Source organism: Madurella fahalii, assembly GCF_045866475.1.
Source record: "Madurella fahalii IFM 68171 DNA, scaffold_4, whole genome shotgun sequence".
Taxonomy (NCBI): Eukaryota; Fungi; Ascomycota; class Sordariomycetes; order Sordariales; genus Madurella; species Madurella fahalii.
Window position 1 is genome coordinate 4,574,733 of NW_027263974.1, and position 16,739 is coordinate 4,591,471.

Sequence of the window (16,739 nt, forward strand, 5' to 3'; positions counted from 1 at the left end):
GCGACAGGTTCTGGATTTGGTCACGAGAGGGGTTGTTGGTTGTTGGCTGTTGTTGGAAAGTGCTTCCCTTCCCGCCGCTTGAGTCTTGGTTCTTTTTCCATTTCTTCCTTGCCTGATGTGGTTTACAGAGACAGTTACGGGTGTTGGCTAGGCAGGTTCATGCCCACAAGGCTTGTCCTACAGTGCTACTGGCTCGGCGCTGGGGTAATTCGCATTGACGTGTTTCCGGGCGAGATTGTGGCACTGTGTGTCGCTACATCTCTCGCGTCCGTGTTCGGTGGTGTCGGGGTTATTACCAGAGCTATGGAACTCGATCATCTCGAATCTCCAACTACACCAAGGTCCTGCGGTTCTTAGTCAGCGTGATCGGAAACCGGTTCTCCGGCATAAATTCCACGCGAAGTCCCATGTGCGGCGTCACACGTGCGGGACCGGGGCAAAAAAAAAAAAAAAAAAAAACGTGGCCAGGACGGGTCGATGCGGGAAGACGATCGACGACTTGGCAGACTCGAATCCGCGAGACTGCGACTGCGTCGAGCCAAGTTCAATTTGGCTTCAACTCTGGTCAGCGCCAGACCGCGATAATGAAAACGCGGGGCGGTAGGTTAGTTAAGGTAGGCATCTGGCGTCGCCATCCGGTTGGCTGGCCCGTGGCAAAGGGACTCTCGGCAAAGGCAGATCTGGCCGTAGAACAGGCGGAGATCGGAGGGGCATGATGTCGTGCTTGAGCGATGGCCCATTGCGGTTTGTGGTTTGGGCTGGCCTGGAATTGGGCTGCAAGCAATCTGCTCGATGTTCAGTGGGAAGCCAGCCCAACTCGACCCCGTCGAGCTAGCCCGAGTGGGAACCTGGTCCAAGCGCCACCGAACATCTGGACCCAGCGAGGGGCGGCCGAGACCCAATCACAAGCCGCGGGCTGGACGGCCTCCCTGGAACAGGCAGTCAGCAACCACCCTTGGGCAGCTGCCGGAGAGCGGCAGGCTCCAGGAGGGACGGACCGAGGGGGGCCCTCGGGCGCGCGTCCCAACCTCATTTCTTCCATCGAGCTTCGCATCGAATCCGCTCCAAACGACAACCCCGCGCCTCCACTGTCGTTGGTGACGCCGGTGGCAATAGAGCATCTCTTATGTTATCGTCCCCTCTCCCGGCGCGACCGCACTTGTAATTGTAACATTATTGGCATTCGACGAGATTCATGTACGTGGTCCCCTAACTAACCCCGACGCGGGCATCGGGCGGGCATCCCACTCCCCCCTCAGGCCGCCGATGCGCACACTTCGCGTCGAGGTTCGACAACCCGCTCCGAGGCCTGGCCCGGCAGTCTGGGCTGGCGTCTCTGCGCCGCCGGCGTGTGCTGCTTTAGCTGCTGCGTTCCATTACGTGCGGGCTCGCACCTCGTGCACTCATCGCCCTGCCCTGCACCACCCCACTTTCAAGCCTCTCCCCCACCACAGCGCCTAGCTAACCGCTTCGGCCCGGTCCAGATACTAGACATTGAGATACCCGTCCGTTGCTGCGTACCAAATCCAGCATTCGCGTCACTGCCGGACAAGCCACCTCCCACCATCATTCCGCAATTGAGCGTCCCCTCAGCCTCGCGGGGCGCCACACTCACGAGATATTTCGCTAAGCGACATTTGGCCGACGCATTGCTCTTGCTTGAGACCTGCGGAAAAGCTGCCATAGCTGCGACATTTCGGTCTCTTCCCCAGGCCGCTCTCACCGGCGCAGTTGAGTTGGGAGCCATCGATTGTCGCCCAGCATGTTCTGGAGATTCGGCGGTCTCGCTAGCGCGTCGACCATCGACACGATCCTCGAGAAGGACAATTTCCAACTCGAAGAGCTCCTGGATGAAGGCGACCTCGTCCAAGAGCTGAAACAACACAATGCAAAGCTTGTCGAATACCTTCGCGAACCGCAGGTACTCGAACAGCTGCTCAAATATGTAGTGGCCCCAAAGCTCGAGCCCGTCGCCACGGCCGACGACGACGAAGATGAGGAGGACGAGAAAGGCAAGGGCCTGGCGCTGCCGTTTACAAGGTCACGGAGCAGCTCGAGAGCGACCGACCCGGGCAGCCAAGAGGACAGCGAGAAGAAGCGCAATCGATATGCCTTTGTAGCCGCAGAGATTCTGTCCTCGGATAATTGGTCCATGTACGAAGCTCTGATGGAAAGCAAAGACCTGCTCGGTGATTTCTGGCAGTTCCTGAAGCGCCCGGCTCCTCTGGACCCCCTTCAAGCGAGCTACTTCACAAAAGTCAACGAGTCCCTGTTCGATAAAAAGACGGAGGAGATGTTGCAGTTCCTCAAGTCGCTAGACGGCGCAGTCGCGGACATCTTGAGACATGTGGATTGCCCTATGATCATGGATCTCCTGCTCAAGATCATCAGCCTCGAGCGCACCGAAGCTGGGCAGGGCATCGTTGAGGCAAGTGGACATCTTTGGCCGATTGGAGAGACTACCCACTGACCATGCGTTTTTGTACAGTGGCTCTACACGCAGGACGTCATGCCGACCCTGGTGTCGTTCCTCGGGCCCTCACACAGCTGGTCGACACAGACCTCCGCAGCCGATTTCATAAAGGCCATCATCACGGTCTCCGCCAACGCGTCGCAAAACGAGCAGACGTGTATCGGTCCGAACGAACTCACGCGCCAGCTAGTATCGAGGCCCTGCGTCGAACAACTCATCAAGTTCATGCTTGGAGGCGGCAATTCGTTGACCTGCGGGGTGGGGATTGTGATCGAGGTCATCCGGAAAAACAACTCTGACTATGATCCCGAAGGTGTTGACCCGGCTGCCGCCCCCTCAAGCCGCGACCCCATTTACCTAGGGTCGCTTCTTCGTCTCTTTGCTCAACACGTTCCGGACTTTATGAACCTGATCATGAATGCGCCCGCTCAGAAAGAGCGCCTGGACTCGACTTTCGGGGAGAAGATAGAGCCGCTCGGCTTTGACCGATTCAAGACTTGCGAGCTCATGGCCGAGCTTTTACACTGCAGTAATATGGCGTTGCTCAATGAAGTCGGTGCCGAGGATTTCATTGCCGCCCGTGATGCTCAACGGCACCGCCTGAGGGCAGAAGGTCGGCTGCTGCCCGTGAGCATTCGCGAGGAGGTGCCGTCCTCGGTTGAAGATCTCACAATGCGGGTTTCACGCCTGCCCACTGTGGACGAAGGGCGGAAGCTGGAGGTTATGAACATATCTGCTGATGACGACGGTTTCGAAGAGGTGTCTCCTGCTGCCGACGAAGAAACATCGCATGGTGTCCTGGAGCTTCCTGATGCGCCCGCGCCGGCGACGTCGTCGCTCATCGATAAGGACGACGAGGACTTCGTCGACGAACCTTTGAGCTCACCAAGGCTCAACCTCCGCGAGATTGGGGGAAACCCACCTACCCAGCAGCAGCCTTTGGAGGAAGCTGACCTGGTGGTGGCTCCCCTCTCTCCCAAGAAAGCAACGGCCAAGACGGAGGGCGATACTTCCAAGAAGGATACGGCAGTCGAAGAAACTACCCAAGGTGCCGCGAGAGTGCCGCCCCAATTAGAGAAACCAGAGCCGCAGCACACACAGTCAGAGCCCGGAGGCGACGGGCCGCACAAGGGTGAGAAGGCAGACATTCCGGCCCCGGGGCAAGCCGTTCCCGAGCCCGAGTTGCCTGAAGCGGGCCGAGACCCAATCCATCCAGTGGAAGATAAGCCGCCACCAAGCGAAGAACTGTCCCCGCACCCGGAGGATACTCCGGCGCCCCTGTTCTCAGGACAAACCGCCGCGGTAGCGTCGCGAGAGGAGCCCGAGAGGCCTGCAGAATCCGATGCGATGTCATCTGGAGTGCCACCCGCTACGGCTCAAGGGGTCGAGGTATCAACACAAGCCCGAGAGTCGGGGTCCGACGCTGCGCAATCCGAGGCTTCGGGTGCGCAAGTCGCCGATGAAACAGGGGACGCCTCCATCGTCATTGCTCATATCGGCGAGACGGGTGACGCTCCTATCAATCCGAAACCTGTCGTTGGAGACTACCTAAAGATGCAATTCGTCGAGCATCGTGTCGTCCCCACCATTCTCAGCTTCTTCTTCAAGTACCCGTGGAACAATTTTCTTCACAACGTCGTCTACGACATCGTACAGCAAGTTTTCAACGGGCCAATGGACCGAGGCTACAATCCGATGCTTGCCGTCAGCCTCTTCGAGAAGGCCGACATCACTAACCAAATCATCAATGGTCAACTAGCCAGCGAGAAATCTCAGGCCGAGAAAAAGACGCGCCAGGGATACATGGGTCATTTGACCTTGATTGCCGAAGAAGTTGTCAAGTTTACTGAGCGCCACCCTCCCGAGATTCTTAGTGAGGTTGTGCTGGAGAAGGTGATGGCGCAAGATTGGAGTAATTATGTCGACGGCGCACTCGCCGAGACGCGCGAGCGGGACAATGCCATCCTCGGCGGGGTCCGGCCAGAGGTGGCTATGAGCAACCGCGCCAATGCATCGGGCCTCATGGGCGTCGGCCTCTCCGGACTGAGCTCAATTGGCCTAGGAGGTGGGGGAGGTTCGAGTGCCCTCGCAGATGCTGGGCTGAACGGAGGCTCGGATCTGGCTGAGGGCTCTGCTAGTAGCGGAGTTGGGCCGTTTGGGCTCAGCAGCGGAACTCTTATGAGCGGCTTCGGAAGCTCTAGTGACGAAGACGAAGACGAGGAGCAAGAGAGCGAGGAGGATGTCAATAACGAGGTTGGTAATGTTTCATTTCCCCACGACGCGGACGAGGGGTCGGGCTCGGACGACGATAGCGTCTGGTTCCCGGCTTACGACGATGCCAACGCCGTTCAGAGCGGCGCTGGAATTGTCAAGCTAGCTCATGACTCATGCTTGAGTTCTGGCAATGGACTGAGTCCATGCTTAGAGAAGATACTGGCACCACGGACAAGGGCCCTGGGTGTCAGGATTCTACAGCGCTTACTTGCTTAGGCAGTATGCTTTCGTGGTATAATAGCCAAGCGAGCACCTTCTGGTGGCTTTGGCTTTTCAGTAGTTGTGTCTCTCCTCGGCTGTTCGGTGTTGGGGCGGGATATTTCCTGGTTTCCTCTTGTTTCCTTACCTGTCAGGGGGGCCAAGTCCTGCCTTCTGGTCGGGCCCATCTTACCAACGATCCCGGCCCGTCTGGCCATATTCCGCCTGCTCCTTCTTTTTTCCCCGGGAACCCGCTGCCCAAGCTCTGTTTCGTTCTCTTTAGATTCACCCGCTCTGGGTCGTGGTGATCTCCTCTCGACTTTGCTTCCGCACTTACCTTGGTTGCTTATCTTCCACGCAGGCACAACCAAACTAACAGGTATTCTCCACAGTTCCGAGCTTATACCGACCCGCTGAACGCCAACTCGTCTAACGCCGCAAACCCGCCCTCGATTCCCCCTCCACCTCCGCCGCCTCCGCCTCTCAACATCCCCCCGTCGCGCGCGCGCCTCCAGCTTGCCGCCCGCCTAGCCATGAATAAGCGCAACGCTGCGGCCGCCGCGGCAGCCAATGGAGGCGGCGGGCAAGAAGGCAGCGACGCATCAGCGGACGACGCCACCGGATCGGGCATCTTCAGCTTGCCTAGCATGACGGCCAACGAGCGTCTGCGGAATAACCCGAATCCGTTTGCGGACTATGAGGACGAGGATGATGATGAGGAAGGGTCTGGGAGTGATGATGACGTCGCAAACGTGGGAGGGGTCGGAAACGACGATATGACGATGAACCTGGGGGGATGGAACCGGGGTTCGTGGTGGAGAGGGGTTGTCCGCAGTGCGAGGAGGAAGACGAGTGATGATGCCCACCAGGAGACGGAGAAGTTTGGGGACGGGAGGGACGATGATAGCGAGGATTCTGACGGGGGCGGTCTGCGGAGGGAAGAGGAAGATGACATCGACGATGAGGAGTTTGGAGATTTCGCCATGCCCGAGGTGGCGGCTGCTCCTGGGTCGGAGGGACGCGGTGGGGGGCTCGTTTCGGGCATTGATCCCGCGAGGGAAAAGATCCTGGTCAAGCCCCTGGCTGTTCACCCGCCTACTTCGACGCTCAAGAGTAGTGTCAGTCCGTTTAGTAGCCTGTGGCCGTTCTCAAGCCCGGGATTTGGGGGCTCCAAGGAGAAGAAGGAAGAGGCGGGCGGGGAGACGGGGGCCGGGGATGAGGCTGGAGCCGGTTCTGCGGCGGTGATTACTGAGGAGCCAGTTGAGCTGACCAGCGAGGAAGAAGCTATGCTTAGCGAGGATGGGAAGAAGATTAACCGAGCAGTAGAGGCGATGAGGAGGACAAGCATTGAGGATCCGGATGAGGATGAGCCGGGAGTCGGAGGCGAGGAGATTATTGTGCACAAGGCTGCCGGGGTTCATTAGAGGGGAACGGCAAGTGACGAGTCGAGTGATGACTGCATATGTTTGTCTACGACAGGATGGGATGGGTTGAGAGATATCCTACGGCAAAGGGGCGATGCGGTTATGGGATGGTGGTGTTCTGCTTGGAGGGAACGAGAGCGGAGGGGGGCCATGGTGCTTGGGCCATGCATGTACTTGTACTTGAGTTATTTGTATTTATTGTCTTTGCTTGCTGTCATGGTAAACGGTGGCCCGGCGGAGAAGATTGGCATGCATCCCCTTCGGGCACGGGGTCAGATGAGCGAGTCTTGGCCCGGCGTACCTCGTCGAGTGAATTTCGTCTCTGGTCTGCTCTGCCTTGCCCAACTTTCTCACATTTACGTTTTTGACCTCGAAATGGCGCCAACTGCTAAGCCTGATGAATGCGGCTCAGGAAAGCCGGCACCCGACAAGCAGACCGGTGGGGTTCTAGGCTCTTGGCCGGCACTCCGGACGGAACCCCGCGATCCTTGGCAACTTATCGACTTGTGCAGTTCAGTCGGCCTCGATAAACCGTTCTAACACATCGGTATTACCGCAAAACAGGGAGCATTGGCTGCGCTGTCTTGTGCAACAATATTCTCGACAACGACAGGTCAGCCCTGCAACTTCCAGGACACATCATCAGACCAGCAAACGTGGCTTCGTCAGAAGCGCTCCCTGTCTCGTGACGCTGGCTTGCCGACCCGGGCGCCTGGTCCCCCGGGTAAAGACACGCTGTTGCCGTCGCTCTGCCGCCGCGGGAAGCTGCAAGCTGTCAAGATGCTCTCCCGAGCTTTCTACGCCCTTTGGGTGTTTCTCTATGTGTCCGTCTACTTGAGGGTGAGTTTCGCTTTCTCGGATTTGCAAATCTTGTCGCGATGCCCGCCAGCTACACTGCTGCTGTTGCACAGATTGACCTGACAGCAACGCAGATAATTGGCCATTACCGCCCAACACGCAAGGTCCGATCGTAGTGTCTAGGGGCAGTTCACCTCCGTCAATAGCTATTAGCCGTTATCGTTACCGGGAACTACTGGCCGCTTTATCCACCCGCGCATCGAGCGTCGAGATCCCGGATGGCGCGCGGGAGCTCACAACCGCCGCACAATGACGGCCCGACCGATGGCGGGCGGCAGAACGACGGAGCCGCCCTGAAGCGACAGGTGCCCCCGTTGTTGTCCAAGGTCTCGCTCGCAAGCTATATCTACGGCATCAAGGGCATGCTGGCCCCTATTCACTGGCTGCGCGACTGGAGGGAGTACTTCTCCCCACCCGAGGGACACCCCAACATCGTCAAGGCTTACGAGAGCCGGCCAGGCCTCCCCGTCCGGTGAGGCATCCGTCCAGCCATTTCCATGTCACCCCCCAAAACTAACCAAGCCAACCCCCCCACGCCACCAGCATCTTCTTCCCTTCCTCGTACGACCAAACCTCCCCCACCACGCTCCCCACCCTCTTCACCATCCACGGCGGCGGCTTCTGCATCGGCTGCAGCCGCGACGACGACGAGTGGAACCGCGCCTTCGCCGACGCCCACCACGTGCTAGTTATCGCGCTCAACTACTCCAAAGCGCCCGCGGCGCCCTTCCCGGCGGCGCCGCGCGACGTCGAGGCGCTCCTCCTCTCGGCGCTCGCTGACGACTCGCTGCCCATCGACCACAGCCGCACCGCCATCCTGGGCTTCTCCGCGGGCGGCAACCTCGCCCTGTCGGTCTCCCAGCTGCCCGCCGTCCGCGCCCACCGCTACCGCCCCCGCGCCGCCGTCAGCGTCTACGGCTGCCTCGACCTGAGCGTCCCGCCCCCGGACAAGCTCCGCAACCGCCCCTGGAAGCCCGCCCTCCTCCCCCCGCCCCGCGGCGACCTCACAGACCCCCTGTCCCGGCTCGCCCCAGCCTTCGACTGGGGCTACATCCCCTACGGCCACGACCTGCGCGACCCGCTGCTCAGCCCAGCGCACTGCGAGGTTGGCGAAGCGGGGGCGGCGGCGCTGCCGCCGTTTGTGTGCCTCGTCGCGGCGGAGCTGGATATGCTTGCGCACGAGAGCTGGCGGCTGGCGTGTCGGCTGTCGAGGCGGGGGAGGGTGGTGCCGGATCGGGAGAGCGCGGACGCGCGGTGGCGGGTTTGTGGGAGGGAGGAGGGGGAAGGGGAAGGGGTGGCGACGGGGTTGTTGGAGCTCGGGGACGAGCGGTTCGCGTTCGAGGAGACGTGGGCCGCCGGCGGCGGCGGCGGCGGCGTCAAGTGGCTGCTTGTCCCGGACGTGCTGCACGGCTTCGATAATGTCCACATACGCAGCGTTGTGGGCGGGAAGGAGGCGATGGACGACGCCGAGCGCAAGACGGCCGCGTACACGGCCGAGCTAGCGAGGTGGTTGAAGGAGGTTGTTTGGAAGCTGTGAGAGAGCGGCGGGCCGCGTCTTGTCCCGGCGATTGCCCCGGCGAAAGGGCACTTGTGGCGCGAGGGAGCAGAGGAGTCATGATGCACCTGCTGGATACTCAACGATGGCATGATGCATCCTCCGATGCGCCACGAAGGCAGACTGCCCGTGTTTGTCGGTCTCCCACAGCCTGCATTTTCCTATGAACCTGTCGCATTCTTCGGCGGAGTTCCGATGCTTGCGGACATGGTTCAGGCAAACATGGTGCTGACGGTCAGGGGTTTGGGCGGCATTGGATGCAACGTAATCAACTGTTGTTTCGGCTCCCAATTATAACAAACCAAATCCCCTTGTGGTGTAGTTGGCTATCACGTTCGGCTGTAAAGGCATTTATTGATACCGAAAGGTCACCGGCTCGATTCCGGTCGAGGGGACTTATCTTTTGCACTTTTTCTTCGCCCTTTTCCATGTCCTTTTTACCAGTCCCCCATGGTAAATGCCATACGGAATGTTAGTGAAGTATACATCATATTATTAACCCATTTGCAGTCGGTGACGTATGTACATTTAGCAGTATCATCGACTCCGCCCTCCCAGCATCTTACATGTCATCTCACCCAAACTCAACGCCCTTTCTCAATTCGTGCCCTCAACCACCTGCCCCTCCAATTCCTTCTCAGTCCACTCCCACAGCCTCCGCGCCAACTCCTCATCCTTGGCCCACGCACTGGCGAACCCGGCTACGCCAACAGGGTGGTAATACTCCCCGCTCTCAATCCCCTCCTTCGCGGTGGCCGCCCAAAGCTGCTGCCTCACGGCCTGGTCGGGAGTCGCCAGAATCCACCCGGCTGCGTGCAGCGCCAGGCGCGCGGCAAGGTACTGCTGCGAGAAGGGGCTCATGAGGTTGGTGTTCACGACGCCCGGGTGCACGGCCACGACGGTGAGCTGGGGGTAGCGCCGGGCGAGTTCCTTGGCGAAGAGGATGTTGGCGAGCTTGCTCTGGCCGTAGCGCGCCCACGTCGAGTAGAGGTTCTGCGGCCCGGCGGACTTCAGGGTGGAGAAGGCGATGCCGCCCGGGGCCGTGAAGCGGTGCGCCATGGAGGTGAGCACCACGACGCGCACGTCTGGCCTCCCGCCGGTCTCTTGGCCTTCCTGGAGCTGCGCGCTGGCGGTCCTGAGGAGCAGCGGCAGCAGGAGCGTGGTCAGCAAGGCATGGCCCACGTGGTTGGTGCCGAACTGGATCTCGTAGCCTTCTTGTGTGGTGGCGGCCGGCGTGGCCATGATGCCCGCGTTTAGCATCAGGATGTCCAGGCGCGACGACTCCGACAGGACCTCTTGGGCGGCTGCTTTGATGGAGGCGAACGATGTGAGATCTAGGGAGAGCGGTTTGATGATGCTGCCCGCGGAGGGCACCGCGCGCGTGATGTCGGCGATGGCCGACTGGGCGCGGGAGGCGTCGCGCGAGGCGAGATAGATGCGCGCCGGGGAGTGCGCGGCGAGTTGTTGAATGGCGCTCTTCCCTAGGCCGGCGTTGCCACCTGTTACGAGGATTACTTTGCCATTGAGCGGAGGGATGTCAGTGACAGGGTTGAAGGCGACGCCGCCGCGGATGGCGTGGTAGACGGTGGAGATGGCATTCATTTGCTACCCCTGTGCTGTGCCTTTGGCGATGGTGTTGAAGAACAAGCAAGGATGAATGAGGTTGAGAACATTGGCTTGGCTCTGAAACTTGGGCGGTGGAGCGGGGCTGGTGTGGTTCTCCTATGGGCATGGCGCGGCTTGCATTCCCTTTCTGGTTACTACCTCCACTTTGAACATCTGCCGTGTCTTAAGGCGGGGATAGAGTGTAGAACGGTACCACGGCGGACACACTTGAGGATCACTAGGTGCTCACAGCAGATTCTGCCATTCTCAAAGAGACCAGCGCTCTATCGCTGCGCAGTTGTCGTAATCGAAAACATCAGCTAAACCCCGGCAACCGTTCAATATCGCGGTATGTACCTTGCAGTTGTGTTTTGGCGTTTTACCTGGAGATATGAGCGCAGTGCGGTTGTATCTAGTCTCAGGCACCTGAACCTCCATCTAGCCTCCCTCGCCCAGCCAATTCTTCATTGTCCGTGAATCAGTCACCCTTCCAACAACCCCAGAGCACCTAACCGATAATCCTTGCCGACCAAATCCCTACTTGGGCACCCTGTACTCCAACTCATTGGCAATGACCTGCGGATCTACGCCGCGATGAAGCTTACTTTCAATAGTGGCCTGGTATCTGCTCGGTATTTCCCAGCCGCCGGTCCACACACTGAAATCGCCATCGGCCGGGTGAGTCTTTGCCCACTCGACATGTTGTGCCATATCCTCTTGCATGCGTGTCACTGCCTCTTTTAGATCAGGCGTATCCTGGACTTCCTTCCTGTTCAAGAGTCGACCGAAATCGTCTCTGATTTGCTCGAGGGTTTTGACCACCATTTCTTTGGTGTAGCGGGGCGGCATGGTTGGCTTGTCGCTGCGGAGGTGCTGAGAGGTCGATGCGAGAGGACGAGCCCGTGGCAGGTCGCGGAGTGTGAGCGGATGATAGTAAGGAATGAAGATTCTGAAGCGTACTGACGGTGGTGTTTTTATGCTTGATGAGCCCGATGAGCCGGTCAACGAGTACTCGCATGGTACGTAGAAACTGCCGGCGAGCAGAATTTATGTTCGTGTACGTTACAAGGATTGTTGTCTTCTTCCATTGTGTGACCTTCGCAACTAGTACTCTCCAGTGTTCTGTGCAAGCACAGGTTATGTGCCGCTCTTGTTGACCAGAATTTAGTAGTCAAGCGAAAACGACCTAACCGCAACATAAATATGGGACGGAAGCGGTTTCGCGAAGATGTTTGACCAGCATGAATTTGTTGATTACAATCCTATATATCAATAACCTAAAACGCACCTAAGTGCCCTTTTCCCCCTTGACTCCCTCATGAACCGATGCCCTTGACCACTTTGACCTCGTCCTGATTTTCTTTCCATACTTGAAAAACACGAACGGTACGGGTATTAGCAGCACTGCGAAGCCCGCCGGAATCGAAGACCCCGGCCCAACCCCGAGATTGTGGTACATAGGCCCGACAACGAGCGGAAACGCGCATGCAAAGCACGATCTGAGGAACGTGTTGGCAGCCACAGCCGAGGCGGCGTATAAAGTGAAGGTGTCAACTAGGTAATTCAGCGCAGCTTGGAAAATGGTGAAGAACCCCGTGCCGAGCATGACCAGCCCGATGGCGGGCACAATCCAGTGAAGCTCGGGCTTCGACGTCCACCCAGTTACGAACTGCCCTCCGGCGAACAAAACCGACCCAGCCATCATGGGTGGCAGCCGCCGCTCAGGAACGGCCTTGTTTCCGGCAGCCCGGTAGACCTTGTTGTAGAGCACCTGGTTATATACGTTTGCTCCGCAACCGAGGATGGCCCCGACGAAAATGCACAGGAACGGCAGGCTGGCTTTCACCGGCGCCCAGCCGCGCACCTCACCAAATATGATGGGGATCGAGCCGAGTTGCATGTACAGGATGCCGTAGCAGAAACTCGCATACAGCGCCACGAGGAAACAGATCGGGGTACAGAGCAACTGCACAGGCCGTACTAGGAACTTGCGGGCTAGCTCGGCCACGTTGACATCCCACTCCTCGAATTTTGCGTGGAGCGCCCAGTTGCCGCTCTCGATGCGCAGCCGACGGGCCTTGTAGACGAGGAGCTTGGGAGGGTACGATTCGTCAATCATGATGACGGCCAAAATGAGCATCACGCTTTGCAGAATCCCAGCGAGGTACTCTGTCCAGCGCCAGCCTCCACCGGGCGCTACCACCAGAACAGTCGACACAATGGGTCCTTTTACCATCCTGATCAGCACAACGCTTTTAGTAGCAACTTTCCACCCGGAAACTTCAACGTACCCAATGCCGGCCCGGCAACGACCGCCATGGCATACCCAGCCATCGCGATGCCCCGCTGTGCGGGCCCGTACAAATCGCCCAGCACACCCCCCGTATTGGTAACGGGCGCGCTAGCAAAGAGGGCGCCGAAGAAGCGCGTCAGCATCAGCGCCTGGAAGTCCTTGCTCGCCGCGCTCCCGAAACTGAAGCAGACGGCCACGAGCATGGGCACGAACACGGCCAGCCTCCGCCCGTAGACCTCGCTGAGCGGGGCCCACAGCAGCGGCCCGACGCCGAAGCCGGCCATGTACAGCGACGTGCCGAGAACCGAGACCTGCTCCGACACGCCAAACTCGGCCGCGATCTGCGCGGTGCCCGGGGAGTAACACGACGACGCCCACGTCGCCGTCATCGTGACAAGGCCGTAGAGGAGGGTGGTGACGACTTTCTTCTTGAGGGGCCAGTTGAGGGGCTTGTACGGGTCCGAGGGGGAGTCGAAATCTACGAGGACGTCGGGGGTGGTCGGGACGTGGGATAACGGGTGGGTGAAGCGGTAGATGGCCGTGGTCGGGCGGGAGCGGATGCGCGAGAGGATGGTGCTGGAGCGGCGGGAGAGGGTGCGGCTGAGGCTGCTGCTGGTGAGGGAGTTGGCGTTGCCGTCTAGCGGGGCGGCGTGGATTGTGGTCGCCGTGCTGCATGTTCGGCTGCGGGTGCGCATCTCGAGGCGGGTCGGGCGGTGGCCATCGTAGTCACCGTCGCTGCTGCTGTTGTCGGACGCGTCGTCGTCGTCGTCATCATCATCGCCATACTCGGATGTTGGAGAGCCTTTTGCTTCTCCGGCCGGAGTTGGTGCAGCCGTGGTGGTGGTGGTGGTGGTGCTGTGGGAATGGGATGACTCTGCGCGGCTGGATTCGGGGTCTGGCCCGTTGGGGGTGGAATCCGTCTCATCCGTCATTCTTCAAAAGCCGGCAATAAATCAAGGCTGTCCCTCGCGCCGCACAAGGCAGAGCTTGGGGCGGGCTCTCTTTTAAGCAGTGGTCTTGTGGAGACGGTTTTTGCCCGATGTTGGAGTGCCACTCAGTGAAGACGTCATCGCTCGATGACAAGGACCCGCAGCACGCAAGCTTCAGAATTTGGGATGGAACTCAAGTCTGAACTGCAAGCACGTTGAGCATGTCTATGATCCGATGTTATGAGAAACCCCAATGCAATGACTGCAAATCGGATGCTTTGCTTTCACCCTATGAGCATTGGCCCCTATGAGCATTGGCCTTCCGGGGCATCGCGGCTCGGTGCAATGGGCTCTGTGGGACCGGGCCCGGGATCGCCAAGCCGGGACGCATCCGTGATTGGGATGCGTGACCATTGCTGCGATTGTTCTTGTCATTATGATTGTTGGTATTACAGTAGTCCCTTCATCCATATGTATTATGTACAACTACTGACAACTTTGATTAGAAGATTGATGGCCTCTGCAGCCCTTTCCTCCTCTCGTCCATCCGGTTCTATGCCCTGAGTCGGGCAGAAACGAACTAGGCTGACTAAGTTGGTCCCCTCACAAATCCAAATTTGTGCGGCAATTGAATGATTCCACTGTTCAACATCTTTCTGCAATGGAACCGCACATCGGTCCACTTTTTATCGATACGAACCCAGCATGAAGGAGTCAGACCAGGCCCGTTTCAAGAACCTCGTTGCGTGGGCCTGCAACCACGGCGCGGAGTTACATCCGTATCTCGAGGTTTACCACGACAATGTTTCCAAGTTCTCACTCAGAGTCAAAAATTCTGCTACCGAGCCCCTCGAGCCCAACTTCACTGCCGCCACCTGCCCCGTACCCATCACGCTCTCATACTTGAACGCATTAATCGACTGCACCATTGATATTTCCGCCTCCGTGTACGACCGACCGGCCGCTTTTTCACCCCGCTTCATGTCGTCGATACCCCCACATGTCATTGGCCGCTTCTTCTTGATCAAGGAGTACCTCAAAGGCAAGGACTCGCACTGGCGGCCCTATATCACGACGCTGCCGCAGCCTGAGAACACGAGCTCCTGGGCATTGCCAGCATTCTGGCCTGAGGATGACATTGACTTCCTAGAAGGGACAAACGCCTACGTCGCCATCCAAGAGATCCAGGAGAACGTCAAGCGCGAGTTCAAGCAGGCAAGAAAGGTCCTCAAGGACGAGGCTTTCCAAAATTGGCAGGACTACACGCAGATGCTATACAAATGGGCCTTTTGTATCTTCACGAGCCGCAGCTTCCGGCCGTCTCTTATCCTCTCCCAACCGGCCAAGGAGCATGTGTCCATGTTACTGCCTGCCGGTTGTGAGCTTGACGACTTTTCCATCCTTCAACCGCTCTTTGACATTGCCAACCACTCAATGACGGCAAAGTACGAATGGGACGTCACTTCAGACCAGAACTGCTGCCGGCTCGTCTGTGGAGACGCCTACCGGCCTGGAGACCAGGTCTATAACAATTACGGCCTCAAGTCGAACAGCGAGCTCCTCTTGGGATACGGATTCATCTTACCGGAAACGGAGCAGCTGCACAACGATTATGTCCACGTCAGAAAGAAGCAACAGCAGGGCGATGGCGCCTCGGGCGATAAACCAAGGGATTTTCTTATCTCTCTGCGGCCCATGAGCCATCCAAGCTCGTTGGTGGGCAGGGCGAGATTGTTCGGTTCCCCCAGCCCCATCTCTTCCTTGTCCGCATTCGCCCACTTCGAGCCGGCTCTTGTGGAAGACCTAGCGTCTGCACTTGCATCTCCCGATGAGAGGCGGAACATAGACAAATGGCAGTCTGGCGGTGAAGAAGGACTGCCCGAGGAGCTCGCGGAGTTGGTTCAGCGCATCAATGAGGCATTGGCTGGTAAGCTGCAGTACGACTACCAGAGGCTCATGGAGGCTGGGATGGGAGAAGACGAGGCCGAAGAGAGCCGGCTGCAGCCAACGAACCGGAATCAGGAGCTTGCAGTCGAGTATCGGCGGCAGTGCGAGAAGGTGCTCCTTGCTGCGATTAAGGGACTCGAGATGTAAGACGCAGCCCCATCCTATTGAGATGAGCTAGCGTCACGGCTGAGAAACTATTCCTTTGCTGAATACTCGGTTCACTAGTCCGGCGTGTTTAAGTAGTCGTGCCTGCGGCTTGGAGATATTGGGGCAGCCTGACTTGCACGACTGACATCCTTGGCGACGTGTTGAAGCCTGCATCCTCTTGGGAGGTAGCTCCTAGGCAAAAACGTAGGTCCTGCGTTCAAATCTCGTTTTCATCTCTTGGAAATCTCTTTTCCCGCTCGCGGCGGTTCATTTCCACCGCTCAATCCTTTCCCAATCCGTGTTAGATGTAGCAACTACCTCCTGGTGACTCACTCACCGAGCCCCGCCTTTTTCAGCCGCCCAGGGTCTGGGAGTGTCTGGCCACTCTTATTCTGATTTAATAGCATCATCACGCATCGACAACTTGGCCGAGTGGTTAAGGCGACAGACTTGAATTTCTACATTCACGGTATCTGTTGGGTTCGCCCTCACAAGTTCGAATCTTGTAGTTGTCGTAGTTCATTCTTTTTTGGCTTCGACTCTTCCACAATAGCGGCCTTGATGTTACTACCATGATGTTTTCAACACGCGGTTAGGTCTGGGTTGACGGCAGCTTAAATACGTACATGCATGTTGGGTCCTCGGGCGGCGTTGCGTTATGCGGGGTCCGGAGACACCCACAAGCTTGGATTAGGAAGAGATGGCCACTGTGCTGGCAGTGCATGGGGGCCATGACAAGAAGGCTCTCGCAGGACTCATTCTCGATGTAGGCGCGGACTCGATCGGTCCCGAGAGAGCAGTCCGGGACACTCTCGCTTCGGGATAAAGACTGTGAGCCAGGTTTGGCTGGACCGCTCGGTCTGCGGCGCAATCCGGCTAAACGACAGTAGAACCCGGGTGGTTGGTACTTACTATAGGGGGCTGCGGGCTCGGAGTGTCAGCCGTCTCCGTTTCCTCCCCCAACTCTTGTACTCCGTTGGCGGGAATGGTCGGGTCCAACCGAGAGCCTGAACAGGCCATTATTACCCGCAACATT

General features: G+C 58.4%; 6 protein-coding genes and 2 non-coding genes across 8 annotated transcripts; 5 read left to right on the top strand and 3 right to left on the bottom strand.

Moving 5' to 3' along the window:
- Nucleotides 1-1,762: 1,762 nt before the first annotated feature.
- On the top strand, nucleotides 1,763-6,369 carry SIT4_2 (sporulation-induced protein; the record flags this gene model as incomplete). The annotated part of the gene is made up of 3 exons (XM_071063732.1): nucleotides 1,763-2,428; nucleotides 2,489-4,726; nucleotides 5,338-6,369. The coding sequence occupies 3 exons, from the start codon at nucleotides 1,763-1,765 to the stop codon at nucleotides 6,367-6,369; spliced, it is 3,936 nt and encodes a 1,311-aa protein (XP_070919833.1).
- Nucleotides 6,370-7,445: 1,076 nt separating this feature from the next.
- On the top strand, nucleotides 7,446-8,764 carry MFIFM68171_08313 (Alpha/beta-hydrolase; the record flags this gene model as incomplete). The annotated part of the gene is made up of 2 exons (XM_071063733.1): nucleotides 7,446-7,699; nucleotides 7,771-8,764. The coding sequence occupies 2 exons, from the start codon at nucleotides 7,446-7,448 to the stop codon at nucleotides 8,762-8,764; spliced, it is 1,248 nt and encodes a 415-aa protein (XP_070919834.1).
- Nucleotides 8,765-9,089: 325 nt separating this feature from the next.
- Nucleotides 9,090-9,177, top strand: MFIFM68171_t117. Its single transcript is given in 2 exon segments — nucleotides 9,090-9,127; nucleotides 9,142-9,177. It is a non-coding gene; the product is annotated as a tRNA-Tyr (tRNA).
- A 202-nt stretch (nucleotides 9,178-9,379) lies between these two features.
- Nucleotides 9,380-10,384, bottom strand: MFIFM68171_08314 (Retinol dehydrogenase 12; the record flags this gene model as incomplete). Its single annotated transcript, XM_071063734.1, has 1 exon — nucleotides 9,380-10,384. The coding sequence occupies one exon, from the start codon at nucleotides 10,382-10,384 to the stop codon at nucleotides 9,380-9,382; it is 1,005 nt and encodes a 334-aa protein (XP_070919835.1).
- A 540-nt stretch (nucleotides 10,385-10,924) lies between these two features.
- MFIFM68171_08315 (uncharacterized protein) lies at nucleotides 10,925-11,236 on the bottom strand (the record flags this gene model as incomplete). Its single annotated transcript, XM_071063735.1, has 1 exon — nucleotides 10,925-11,236. One exon carries the CDS (start codon nucleotides 11,234-11,236, stop codon nucleotides 10,925-10,927), a length of 312 nt encoding a protein of 103 aa, XP_070919836.1.
- Nucleotides 11,237-11,675: 439 nt separating this feature from the next.
- Nucleotides 11,676-13,612, bottom strand: MFIFM68171_08316 (Fluconazole resistance; the record flags this gene model as incomplete). The annotated part of the gene is made up of 2 exons (XM_071063736.1): nucleotides 11,676-12,613; nucleotides 12,679-13,612. The coding sequence occupies 2 exons, from the start codon at nucleotides 13,610-13,612 to the stop codon at nucleotides 11,676-11,678; spliced, it is 1,872 nt and encodes a 623-aa protein (XP_070919837.1).
- A 702-nt stretch (nucleotides 13,613-14,314) lies between these two features.
- MFIFM68171_08317 (Ribosomal lysine N-methyltransferase set10) lies at nucleotides 14,315-15,703 on the top strand (the record flags this gene model as incomplete). The annotated part of the gene is made up of 1 exon (XM_071063737.1): nucleotides 14,315-15,703. The coding sequence occupies one exon, from the start codon at nucleotides 14,315-14,317 to the stop codon at nucleotides 15,701-15,703; it is 1,389 nt and encodes a 462-aa protein (XP_070919838.1).
- A 418-nt stretch (nucleotides 15,704-16,121) lies between these two features.
- Nucleotides 16,122-16,218, top strand: MFIFM68171_t118. The gene is given in 2 exon segments: nucleotides 16,122-16,158; nucleotides 16,175-16,218. It is a non-coding gene; the product is annotated as a tRNA-Ser (tRNA).
- Nucleotides 16,219-16,739: the final 521 nt, after the last annotated feature.